Raw genomic sequence first — 13,558 nt, 5'->3', positions numbered from 1 at the left:
CTGCGGTGGGTAACCGCATGCTTCACCAGATTGGCTGGGCAGCCCAGAATGTCACTCGGCTTGACATACTCCAAGACTCTTGGCGACTAAAACTAAAGATGCTCCCTTTGCTTAGAAATATGAACCCCTCACATGACGAGGATCAACGAAAAGAACGGGTTCAAGCGCTAAACACCACCCTCGGTGGAGCGCATGCAGGTATCTACACAGACTTCTCCAAACATCGAGGGCAGCAACACGCCATCATCGTGGCTACCTCCAGAACCAACCTCCTTGCGTGTACCTCGCTTAGGACCCAACAAATGACGGCAGCAGAAGAGGCAGCCTTCAACTTGGCTCTCACTCAACCAGGGGTTCAGAGGGTAGTCACCGATTCCCAGCAAGCCTACTGGAATTACCAGTCGGGTTGGGTGTCCTGACCGGCCCTGTGCGTGCTAAAAAACAACTCCCCAAAAGGTTCCATTCACCTCATCTGGACACCGCCTCACCCTTCAATGGAGGGCAACAAATACGCCCAACCAACAAGCCTGCGCTTTTACCTCCGTGCTATGGAGCTGCACGAGGACAGTCACCCGCTTGTCACGTCCAGGGAGATAATCCAGCATTATCGCCTTCTGAGACAGACCGTACCTTCGCCTTACCCTGACCTTTCCAGAGAACAACAAACTACCCTACGGCTCATACAATCCGGGCTCCTTCCCGCAGCCTACGCGTCTTCACGTAATGCATCCGAATCGCTACGACGCTGAACGTAAATTTTTCTCAGAAGTAGGAATACTCCGCCCCGTAATCGGGGTGTGCGACTTTAGCCCTGACACCCTCCTCTCTTTCCGTCAACTACCCAACAAGAGCAATGGGAGATGCTGCTGTCCAGGCCTTCTCTACCTACCCAGCTTCAGCTGGTGGACAGAACACATGCCGCGCGGACTGCATATGGGCCCCACAGAAGAAGGAATCGCTCCCCATGGCTGCACTCTGGGCCGTTCAGAAATCTCAACAGAAGTATTTCTTCGTCCTCCTTCTCAGCCGCAAGTCTCGTCACCTCCGTACGCGGCGCAGAGACGGAGAAGTCAGATCGTTTAACACCGGGTTGGAGCTTACTTTGATTTTATAAAAAAAAGTTTCCACTCTTGTGCTACACCAATACAACTCAACCAAACACCGTTCATGCATCATGCATTGATTTAACCTTACCAAGAATATCTCTTTGAAGTAATAAATGGTGTGGTTAAGTGCATTTCATTTCTCTCTGGTTTTACTATTTGTAGAGCGATGTGAGTGATTTTAAGTGACGTCGCATGAGTAATCGTTATGGGTGCAGTTTACAGCTTTGCTTTTCAACCACATTCACGGGGTGGATTGGCGCGATTTTTTTTTCTTTAAGCTTCATTCACAAACGCTTCCAGTTAAAACATGGCTGCGAGACAAAGGAATGTCGATCCCTTGGTCAGACAATTGCCGCTTGTGCAACCAACATGAAACTATTGACCACTCTTTTGTGCTGTGCCGTGACGCGGTGTTTTTCTGGGATGTTTTGCAACGGACACTGAAAAAGGACATTGACATCACCCCATACACTATTCGCTTCTTGCCATTTGAGGACGTTAATTGGGTGCCATATGACGTTTTTGTGCTCCTAGGTTTGTTTAGCTTGTGGAAGTGCCGCATGACTGATCGGCATGCTGAACCCCCTAGGCCGACCAAGTGCATTTTTCGGGAACAGGCGGCGTTGGTACGGAGAGTTTATGTTGCGCAGAGTGATCCACCAGAGTGGCTGCATCTTTTGGATGCGTGCGTTTGCTCGCCTGAGTTTTGAATTGGTGCCGACCTTTGTTAGACTGACGTACTTACCCTTTGCTGTCTGTTAGTGTTTATATTGTCACGAAGACAAGGACGATGCAGTTGTCTTGAATGAGAAACACGTTTATTGGAGCGAACTTGTGCTCCCCTAACAACTCAAAAGAATACAGAGGCGGCGAAGCAGCGGTCAACAAAGTGACTTGCACAGGCGAGTGTCGTCGAATCGAATGCTCCGGCGTCCGCAATGCAGGCTTTTTATCTTTCGGCGCACGCGGTTCTCGAAACGTCGATTCACATCGAGAATATAGTGGATCCAAGAATATTATTCTGGGCTGTTCACGTTAGATTGGAATGCTCTCCCTATCACAACCGATAACACATGCGGCACAGAAAGAAAGAATGGAACACGCGCTTCCCTTGGCGCAGAGATAACACATACCGGCGCAGCCGAGCGGTAAAAGCAAAACACAAATAAACAAACCCAATGTATGGTTTGCGGCGTTACCCCCCCTCTAAGAGTGCATCGACCCGATGCTAACATAAGCGACAGTTCGAAAATAAAAAAAATCGCGCCAATCCACCCCGTAAATGTGGTTGGAAAGCAAAGCTGTAAACGGTACCCATAACGATTACCCATGCGACGTCACTTAAATTCACTCACATCGCTCTACTTATAGCAAAACCAGAGAGTAGTCAAACGCACTTAACAACACCATTTATTACTTCAAAGAAATATTCTTGTTAAGGCTAAATCAATGCATGATGCATGAACAGTGTTTGGTTGAGTTGTACTGGTGTAGCGCCAGAGTGGAAACTTTTTTTTTATAAAATTAAAGTAAGCTACAACCCGGTGTTAGACGATCTGTCTTCTCTGTCTCTGCGCCGCGGACGGAGGCGACTAGATTTGCGGAAGAGAAGCAGGAGGAGGAAGAAGAAATACTTCTGTTATTTCTGAGCGGAACAGAGTGCAGCCCTGGGGAGTGATTCCTCCTTCTGTGGGGCCCATATGCAGTCCGCGCAGCCTGTGTTCTGTCCACCCGCTGAAGCTGGGTAGGTAGACAGGGCCTGGACAGCAGCATCTCCCATTGCTCTTGTTGGGTAGTTGATGGAAAGAGAGGAGGGCGGTCAGGGCTAAAGTCGCACACGCCGATTACGGGGCGGAGTGTTCCTACTTCTGAGCAAAATTTACATTCAGCGTCGTAGCGATTCGGATACATTAAGTGAAGACGCGTAGGCTGTGGGAAGGAGCCCGGATTGTATGAGCCGTGGGGTAGTTTGTTGTTCTCTCGAAAGGTCAGGGTAAGGCGAAGGTACGGTCTGTCTCAGAAGGTGATAATGCTGGGTTATCTCCCTGAACGTGACACGCGGGTGACTGTCCTCGTGCAGCTCCATAGAACGGGAGGTAAAAGCGCAGGCTTGTTGGGTGGCCGTATTTGTTGCCCTCCATTGAAGCGTGAGGGGGTGTCCAGATGAGCTGAATGGAACCGTTTGGGGAGTGTTTTTTTAGCACGCGCAGTGCAGGTCAGCACACCCAACCCTACTGGTAATTCCAGTAGGCTTTCTCGGAATCGTTGACTATCCTCCGAACCCCTGGTTGAGCGAGAGCCAAGGTGATGGCTGCCTTTTCTGCTGCCGTCATTTCTTGGGTCCTAAGCGAGGTACACGCAAGGAGGTTGATTCTGGAAGAAGCCACGATGATGGCGTATTGGTGCCCCCGATGTTTGGAGGCATCTGTGTAGATAACTGCATGATCCCCACCGAGGGTGGTGTTTAGCACTTGAGCCCGTGCTTTTCGGTGACCCTCGTCATGTGAGGGGTTCATATTCGTAAGCAAAGGGAGCATCTTTAGTTTCAGTCGCCAAAAGTCTGGGAGTACGTCAAGCTGAGTGACATTTTGGGCTGCCCAGCCAATCTGGTGAAGCATGCGGTTACCCATCGCTGTTCTGAGTCGGACCTTCTGGTTTGAAAGATGGCCTTCTATCAGCTCTTCCACCGTGTTGTGGAGCCCCGCGCTAAGCAGCCTCTGTGTGGACGCACTCATGAGAAGACCAATGGCCTGCTCGACCGCCTTTCTAATCATTATATAAAGAGAGGACAAAAGCTTCAATTAATCGAAAGGTACCGGATTCTTTTAGGCCTCGCTTCTTGGTGGCAACTCGCCTGATCATGTGTATGATTAGGTTAATGCTGTTTTTGAGGCGCTGCAAAGAGACGTCACTCTTGGTGTTGGCCTGGAAATGTAGGCGCAGGATCTTGATGCTGGGGTTTGGAGTGATGGCCTGACCATCAAGGAGTATTTGAATGTATTCCTTGGTTTGGCGTGAGGGCGGACGACAAGTAGCTGTGATTGTTTACGTGAACACTGGAGGCCACAGGCTTGATAGCACATTGGTGGACTAGAAGTGAGATGCCATGCATTGGTGTGAGCTTCCTTTAATTTTTGTAACTCTTAGCACATGAGCAAGGTGCGCACAGGGCCGCTAGACGGGCGTGAGTGGTCGCGTGACGCTTTCACGTGGCATTCCGCGAGAACAATGCGGGTAAACCCGTAGATGTGCTTGGTGAGTACACCACCTGTCTCCCTGTCTTCGCGTGGGCTCGTAGCTAAATCGGTAAGACAACGGGCTTCCGCTTTGTTAGTCTATTAGTTCCAGGTTCGATTCCCGGCGGTGCCAGTAAATTCTTTTATTTGTTCCCTGGAGTTTTGTGGTGACACCAACGGTCGCGAAAGAACCCTTGGGGGGTAGAGGTAAAAAGCTTTGCTTTAAAATAAAATTCGTTATCGTCCGTAGAAAGGTTTTACACGAACCACGTGGACGACTTCAGGCCACGTGCGTTGTCGTGATGTGCCGGAGTCAACATCGGGGATCACTTCGTAGGTAAGTTGGCCAACACGTCGTAGAATCTGGTAGGGTCCGAAATACCGTCGCAGGAGCTTCTGAATGAGTCCGCGTCGTCGGATGGGAGTCCAAACCCACACACGATCCCCTGGTTGGTACTCGGCGTCTCGGCGTCAGAGGTTGTAGCGGCCCGCATCCACCAGCTGCTGGTCCGTTATACGAACTCGAGCGAGCTGGCGGGCCTCCTCCGTACGTTGAAGATATCCGTGGACGTCGGCGTTGAGGTCGGCGTCTTCTACGAGCGGAAGCATGGCGTCGAGCATCGTAGTCGGCCTTCTACCGTAGACAAGCTCGAACGGCGTCAGCTGCTTCGTCTCCTGGATAGCCGTGTTGTACGCAAACGTGAAATACGGGAGCACTTCGTCCCAAGTCTTATGTTCAACGTCAACGTACATTGACAGCATATCTGCGATTGTCTTGTTCAGACGTTCTGTTAGTCCGTTCGTTTGGGGGTGGTACGCCGTCGTTCTTCGGTGATCCGTGTTGCTGTAGCGTAATACTCCTTGCATCAGCTCCGCAGTAAATGCCGTTCCGCGGTCTGTGATTAGGACTTCCGGTGCTCCATGTCGCAGCACAACTTGGCTTATAAAGAACTTTGACACTTCTTGTGCAGTCCCCCTCGGAAGAGCGGCGGTCTCTGCGTAGCGCGTCATGGAGTCTGTCGCTACGACAATCCACTTGTTCTGTGATCGTGACGTAGGGAACGGGTCTAAAAGGTCCATTCCAATCTGTTGAAATGGTCTCGATGAGACGGCGATTGGTTGCAGAAGTCCGGCGGGTCTTGTCGGCGGCGTTTTTCGTCGCTGGCAGTCACGGCAGCTCCGGACGTAGTGGGTGACGTCAGAGGTAAGGCCGGGCCAGTAGTACCTCGCCTTAATTTTTCCAATAGTGCGGGCTGTGCCGAGATTTCCGGAAGACGGGTCATCGTGGCACGCTTCCAAAATTTTGTCACGAAGGTCCGGGGGGATGACGAGAAGGTAATTCGCTCTTGTTCCGGGGCTGAAATTCTTCTTCACGAGGACGGAGTTTCTCAGGCTGAATTCTGGTAAGCTGCGTTTGAAGGTCCTAGGAACGGCAACGTTGCATCCCTCGAGATACTCGATTGTGGCCCGTAAGACGGGGTCGGCCCGCTGCTGGGCGGCTAGGTTGCTCTCCTTCACGATCCCGAAGAACGCGCTGTCTTCATCAGAGTCTTGTGGTGGTGGGTCGACGGGGGCGCGGGACAGGCAGTCGACGTCGGAGTGTTTCCTGCCGGATTTATAAACGACAGTAACGTCAAACTCCTGCAGGCGCAAGCTCCACCGCCCAAGACAGCCAGAGGGGTCCTTCAAATTGGCGAGCCAACACAGCGCATGGTGGTCTGTTATAACCTTGAATGGCCTTCCATACACGTATGGGCGAAATTTTGAAATCGCCCATATAATAGCCAGGCACTCTTTCTCAAAGGCAGAATAGTTTTTCTCCTCCTTCGACAGACCACGGCTGGCATAGGCGATTACCCTTTCGCAGCCGCTTTGTTTTTGGACTTTTGGACAAGGACGGCACCCAAGCCTATATCACTGGCGTCCGTGTGCATTTCCGTTTCGGCATTTTCGTCGAAATGAGCGAGCACGGGCGGGCTTTGCAGGCGTTTTTGCAGCTCGCAGAATGCTTTTTCTTGATCGTTTTCCCAGCTGAAAGGGGTGCTATCTTTCGTCAAGCGCGTGAGTGGCTCTGCAATGCGTGCGAAGTTTGCGACGAAGCGCCGGTAGTATGCGCACAGCCCGAGAAATCTTCGCACGCCCTTCTTGTCTTTCCGCCTTGGGAAGTTCGCAATGGCTGAAGTTTTTGCTGGGTCAGGTAGGACTCCTGCGGCGTTGACGACGTGGCCCAAGAACTTGAGTTCTCCGTATGCGAAACGGCACTTTTCAGGCTTCAGCGTCAACCCCGACGTATGAATGGCCTCGAGTACAGACTCCAACATTGCAAGGTGTTCGTCGAAAGTCCGGGCGAATACCACTACGTCGTCGAGGTATACGAGGCAGGTGTGCCACTTAAGGCCAGCTAGCACAGTGTCCATGACTCTTTAAAACGTCGCTGTGCACAGCCCAAACAGCATCACCTCGAACTCGTATAGGCCGTCTGGGGTTATAAATGCAGTCTTCTCTCGGTCTCTCTCGTCCACTCCAATTTGCCAGTAGCCGGTCTTCAGGTCCATCGATGAGAAGTACTTCGCGTGGCAGAGGTGGTCGAGGGCGTCGTCGATTCGGGGGAAGGGGTACACGTCCTTTTTCGTGATTTTGTTCAGTCGCCGGTAGTCAACACAAAACCTTAATGTGCCGTCTTTTTTCTTTACGAGTACGACGGGTGCAGCCCAGGGGCTTTTCGATGGCTGTATAATGTCGTCGCTGAGCATTTCGTCGACTCGAGTCCGGATGGCTTCCCGTTCGTGTGAAGAGACGCGGTACGGTGACTGTAGGGTAGGTCGGGCTGCATCTTCGGTTATTATTCGGTGCTTCGCTGGAGGGGTCTGACGTAGTTTGGCGCTCGACGAAAAACATTCTATATAGCGACGCAGCAAAGCAAATAATTTGTTCCGTTTTTCTTGCGGTAGCGCCGGATTCACGTCGAAGGGCTGCGGGAGCTTGAAGGTTTCTACGGGTGTACGTTCGAATTCGGCGACCGCGATCACGTGACTTGCTTCTTGCGTTTCTTCGAGGAATGCAATTGCCGCGACCTTGTTTAAATGCTGGTACTCCTCGGTGAAATTAGTAACCAAAATGTGGGATTGGTGTTCCTTGAAGCGCGCAATGCCTCTTTCGACCGACACACCACGGTCGAGAAGCACCCTTTGATCAGTGTCTACGATAGCGTCGACGTCACGAGCAGCATCTTCACAGTAGACTGCAACCATCGAGCTTGCGCGGGGTGGCAGGGTGACATGATCATCGGCAATCCTTATAGCAGCACGTCGTTCGGGGTTCGGTTCCGGCCCCATGGAGTGATTGGGGGAGAAAGTTATTCACTTGGTCTGCAGATCGATTATTGCACCGTTGTCCATCAAAATGTCAATTCCAAGAATTACGTCGCGGGAGCAGTTAGGCAGAATGACGAACGCCGCAGGGTACGTTGTGCCGTCTATGGTGACGCGCGATGTGCACGTTCCACTTGGCGTCACGAGGTGGCCTCCTGCTGTGCGTATGTGCAAACCGTCCCATCTGGTCATAACTTTCTTCAGTTTAGACGCAAATGGTGAGCTCATTACCGAATAGTCAGCTTCCGTGTCTACGAGGGCGACTACGTCAAAGCCGTCGATGGACACCTTGACGTCAGATGCAGTCTTCTTCGAGTTCCGGGTTCGTCGGGGCGTCGTATCTCTGCATGTACGTGTTGACGGTCGGACACTGTGCATTGTTGTGCATCGTCGTTGTCGTCGTCTTCTCAACGGACGTCTCGGTCAGGTCTGGTACGCGTCGCGCCGTGTAGCTGTCGTCGTGTTCAGTAGTATCGTCAGGGCTAGGTCGGGTCGTCGGGATGAGGGCATGTCGTGAATCACTGTCTTCGGCGCGTCCTTGCGTCGTTGGAGTGTTTCCAGTTTTTCGCCGTAGAGCAACTTCACCTCCAGAAGTTGCTGCTTTTAGTTTCCCCCGCGTGGGCTGGGGGACCTTCCACGTGCGAAATCAGCATTGCTACGGTGGTTAGGCGACTGGTATGGGTAGGGCGACGGCGATCGGTGTGAACGGGCTGGTCCTCGGTTGGTGTTGGACAGGTATTCGTCGATCTCAGTAGGGCGCTGGCCGGGTCGGGGGCGTGGGGCGTCGACCGAGAAACCTCGCAGTCCGAGTCTCCTGTACGGGCAGCGACGATAGATGTGTTCGGCCTCTCCGCAATGGTAGCACAGCGGACGATGATCTGGCGTTCGCCAAACGTCAGTCTTTCTCGGCGTCTGGGTTTGGGCTGTGTACGGCGGTACGGTCGATGGCGGCGACAGTGGGGATAGCGGCGAGAGTGGACGGCGGTACGGTGGAGCTTCTTGTAGACTGGTTGGAGCAGGGCTGGGGTCGACGAACAGCCGCGGAGTAGGTCATCGCCTGTGGCTCGCGGGGTGCCTCGGATGGCATGGAAGTGCCCAAAGCGTGTTGAACCTCTTCGCGGACGACGTCAGTCAGGGAAGCCACTTGAGGTTGCGGCGTCGTCGGAAAAAGCTTCCGAAGCTCCTCCCTGACCACTGCTCGGATGGTCTCACGCAGTGTGTCGGAGCTTGTAGCCCCGGCACCGATCGTCTCGAAAACCAGCACGTGGACCGGGCGATCGTACTGCCTCGTTCGAACTTCCAGCGTCTTCTCCATCGCAGCCGCCTCAGACGCGAATTCGGCCACCGTCTTGGGAGGATTGCGGACAAGGCAAGCAAAAAGCTCCTGCTTTACCCCTCGCATGAGAAACCTTTGTTTCTTTTCTTCTGTCATCTCCGGATCCGCACGTCGAAACAACCTCTTCATCTCCTCAACAAAGATCACTACCCCTTCGTTGGGGTGCTGCGTTCGAGTTTCAAGTAAAAGCGCTGCGCGTTCTTTTCTAACCACGGTAGTGAAGGTCTTAGTGAACTCGCTCTTGAACTGAGCCCAGTTTGTCAAGGAGCTCTCGTGGTTCTCGAACCAAGTGCGAGCCGAATCTTCCAAGTAAAAGAAAACGTGCCGGAACGTTTCTGCGTCGTCCCACCTGTTGAATTTCCGGACCCGCTCCAGTTTCTCCAACCACTCTTCTGGGTCTTCTTCGGGGGCTCCTCGGAGTGATGGCGGTTCCCGTGGCTGCTGCAGAACGACAGGAGGATTGGCTTGGTTGAGCATGGTGCTGGTTGCGACGTCTTTCTTCTTCGTCTTCTCCGGTAGTAGACCGAACTCGGGTGGTAAATCTTGCAGGCGGAGGCTGGCTCTTGTTGGACTGGCCTGGCGGCTTCCAGAGGTTGTAGTGGGCATGAAGGGTGCGTACGCCGCACCTCCACCAGATGTCACGAAGACAAGGACGATGCAGTTGTCTTGAATGAGAAACACGTTTATTGGAGCGAACTTGTGCTCCCCTAGCAACTCAAAAGAATACAGAGGCGGCGAAGCAGCGGTCAACAAAGTGACTTGCACAGGCGAGTGTCGTCGAATGGAATGCTCCGGCGTCCGCACTGCAGGCTTTTTATCTTTCAGCGCACGTAGTTCTCGAAACGTCGATTCACATCGAGAACATAGTAGATCCAAGAAGATTATTCTGGTCTGTTCACGTTAGATCGGATGCTCTCCCTATCACAACAGATAACACATGCGGCACAGAAAGAAAGAATGGAACACGCGCTTTCCTTGGCGCAGAGATAACACAGACCGGCGCAGCCGGGCGGTAAAAGCAAAGCACAAATAAACAAACCCAATGTATGGTTTGCGGCAATATTGTGTGTCAATTGTCTTGGCTAATTTCTCTCTAAATTTCCATGTATGAAAGAAAAAGTTCGCTGGTAGCTAAATCGGCAAGACAACAGGCTTTCGCGTGGTTTATCTATTAGTTCCAGGTTCAATTCCTGGCGGTGCCAGTAAATTTTTTTATTTGTTCGCGGGAGTTATCTGTTGACACCAACGGTCGCGAAAGGATCCTTGGGGGGTAGAGGTTAAAAGTTTTGCTTTAAAAACTATATGCTTTGATATGGAAGTATACGTTTGAGCGAATTTTGACAAGAAATTTATAGTTACGAAAATATTTTTAGCGTTCATATCCAGGTCGACTTTAGCGTTCATATCCAGGTCCTCGCTATATGCGAAATATCAGTTTCATGCATTGTTTTCGCTTAGCTCTTAAACGGTGGGGCTTTTCAGAGAAAAAGCCAGTGAAGGTTATCTATATAAACCTGGGCGTGCACACATTAGGATACGCTGAATAATAGGGTGCTTTCGCTTCATGCCCGTGAGACCCACTACGGGGGCACATGTGGCGTTCAGTTTGTCACGTAACCTTGCGAAATCAAGCGAATACGTTTTCGGTAATAGCACAGGTACCATGGTACCTTTGCATCGAATGAATACAATACGGTGCCCCGGCTTTTAGTTTAGTCATTTTTATGTGGTTTGCGCTGTCACGGGGTGTGACGCTTGCCAACGGCGCCGCAGGTGCAGTACGTGCAGGACCGCAGCCGGACGTTCGCACTCAAGTGCCTGACCAAGAAGCACATCGTGGAGACTCAGCAGCAGGAGCACGTGCTGAGCGAGAAGGCGCTTATGATGGGCTGCAGGCACCCGTTCGTCTGCCGCATGTACAAGACGTTCCGGGATGACAAGTACGTCTACATGCTCATGGAGGCCTGCCTCGGAGGCGAGGTCTGGTCCCTCCTCAGGGACAGGTGAGCACTCGTTCGTTTCTCACCTGCAAGCCTGATTCTAGCGGCTGTCTGTTTCTCTCCCGCAGAAGCAGCACACTGTGTAACGTTTACAGCTTTCTTTGTTTACAACTTCCGTAATTGTGAAAATGTATGACACGCGGTCTATTGTGAGGGTCGTCTTGGTGGCCGGTTGTCATACAATTTGTTTCAGAATAGTTTTGACAAAACAAGAGTTACAGCTGTAGCAATACTCCCTCCGCAGACGCCCGTAGCACACGGGTATTCTGTAGCGTCTACAACTAAATCATTTATGCAAGTAAACCAAACTCGTCGCAATATTAGAGTTGTCTTACACGCCAATTTCAGAGTAATTTTTTTCAAGACGTCGGCTTCGTAACGCAAGGTACCCAGGCTCAAATCCGGCCACGCGACGCGCTTTTTTTGAGGCGATTATGTGTCTTCGCTTAACAGCACCATCGTTTTGTGAAAGCCTTTGTGTGAAGCTGTGTGGAGTACCTTTGTGTGGAGTACAATGAATTCATTAATAATGAAAGCTTCAAAGACAAAGGCAGTGTTATTTAGTCCAAAAAAACCAAGCAATAAGTGTGGACGTAGGCCTTATTCTCGATAGAGTTATATTTCGCCTCTCCATCTTCTTGTTGAATGATGAAGACGAAATAATAAAATTCTTTTGATGCTCGAGCCGACAAGACGATCTCAACTCGCTCCGATGACCGAGGTCCGATGCTTGAAGCAGGTGAGGGATGAGGACTACCCTTCCTTCTGGATATTAGATTTATTTACACTATTTACATTACTCCAAGTATTTACATCAGGACAGAATGACGGTTACATTGTCATTCTGCCCGCAGCAGCCTGTTTGGCCAATATCTATACTGAACTAGATCCCTCTCGACCGACCCCGCAAAAAACCCGACACTCCGGTTTTGATCCCAAAAACCACGCCTCCTTTGGAGGCGTTCAAGTTAGAGCGAAAACCCCTTTCAAAATAATTAATATGAACCGCTATGGCCACAACAGCCAACGAATCCTAGACATGTCCCCACCTGCGGTCACGTGACCCAACACTCTCTCTCTCTCATGCACTCATAGTACGTTTCCCGCTCACGTTATTGCAACCGACAATCCAATACAAGACATCTGCACACTAAAGTCACTGACCGTGCGGAGTGGTCCAACCATACGTTAAGCGGGTGGCATCTGCAGAAAAGCCAAAGCCGAACGCTTAGGGCGGTCTTCGCGCGGCTAACATCTTACAGTGTACTCGCCTTGCCGCCCCGCATTTGTCCGCGCGCGCTCCCCGGCACAATGAGGGAGTCGTGGCTAATGCCGTCCCAGACTAAGGGACGCCGCCGCCTGCCGCATGACTATCGGGAAGCGCTCCTTCAACCCCAGGCGAGTATTCCCGAGGCGAATGACCCATCAACGAACAGCACCGATGCCGGCTTCACAAATCCTCAAAAACTACGGCGCGCGCCTTTTCAACACTAAGAGACGGCATCCTTTCGCTTCCCGTCAGCTCGTCCACCATGTTGACGAACGACTGAGCCACTTCCCAATATCGGCAAGCCATAATAGCGGCATGCGCGCTGTTCGAGAGGGAACCCCGCGCCGGGGCTGTTTTCACTGTTGTGCACCCATCCGCCATTCACTGAGACTGCCCGGTCGAGCTGACCGCATACCAACGCAACAAATGTACTCGGGCTAAGCACCCCCGTCTTCTAGTACACAAAAGGAAGAAGCACGAAGCATGCACTCCGCGGCCCCCAACTTCGCGTCCCTGCGGTTGCATGAAAGGAACACAGCATGGCAGCTACAAGTGGAGGCGACGCCGATACATGAGCCACCAGCGGCTTTCATTAATTAAATGAGGAGCCCGAACTTAACAGGTACTTCTTGCGTGTAACTGCTTCCAGTAGTCACTGGTTCCTTGGTGTTCTTTGCCATGAAACAATGCTTTGGAATGCGCACACTGCGCCAATTTTTACTATACTTTCGAGGACCGTCGACATTCTATCCCGTGTAAGGTTTCTTCCACATAACATTAAATTGCTCATTTATAACTCCCTTTTTCATTCCACTCTTAGCTACGCATTTTCGGTATGGGGAAACACTTTTTCCGTTAACCTTACGAAGCTTGATCGACTACAAAAAAAGGCTTCGCATAATTTCACCTTCGCCTTATGACGCCCACACTGGGCCTATTTTTTATCAACTTGGAATGTTGCCTGTACATAAACTCTACGAAACAATACTTATGCCACGCTATCACGCTGGCGTAAAAAAGAAATGATCGCTACTTACAGGAATTTTCGACCTTTACACCCTTAAACGAAATAAAGATACTTGGAAAATGCCACAAACACGTACCAACTACGGTTGCCAAATGTTAATGCACATTCTTCCAAGCACGCTAAACTCTGGGAAAACAGTATTTTGAATGCAGCATATGTCACCTTCGCTCATTTCATGTACTACATCTGTATGTCATCTTCGCTAATTTTTA

The 13,558-nt window shown here is 51.3% G+C and overlaps 1 protein-coding gene across 1 annotated transcript in view; it reads left to right on the top strand.

Moving 5' to 3' along the window:
• LOC144178451 (cGMP-dependent protein kinase, isozyme 1-like) overlaps positions 1–13,558 on the top strand; it is a 513,788-nt gene that overhangs the window by 453,734 nt on the left and 46,496 nt on the right. The window contains exon 11 of the mRNA XM_077706319.1: positions 10,823–11,052. Within this exon, the coding sequence (XP_077562445.1) occupies positions 10,823–11,052 (230 nt within the window). The remainder of the gene's footprint in view (positions 1–10,822; positions 11,053–13,558) is intronic.

The sequence above is a fragment of the Haemaphysalis longicornis genome, unplaced genomic scaffold, assembly GCF_048455015.1.
Source record: "Haemaphysalis longicornis isolate Haplotype H1 unplaced genomic scaffold, Haemaphysalis longicornis Haplotype H1 scaffold_1, whole genome shotgun sequence".
In the NCBI taxonomy this organism is placed as follows: domain Eukaryota; kingdom Metazoa; phylum Arthropoda; class Arachnida; order Ixodida; family Ixodidae; genus Haemaphysalis; species Haemaphysalis longicornis.
The sequence above is the reverse complement of the archived record's forward strand: the minus strand, read 5'-3'. Positions and strand labels throughout refer to the sequence as shown.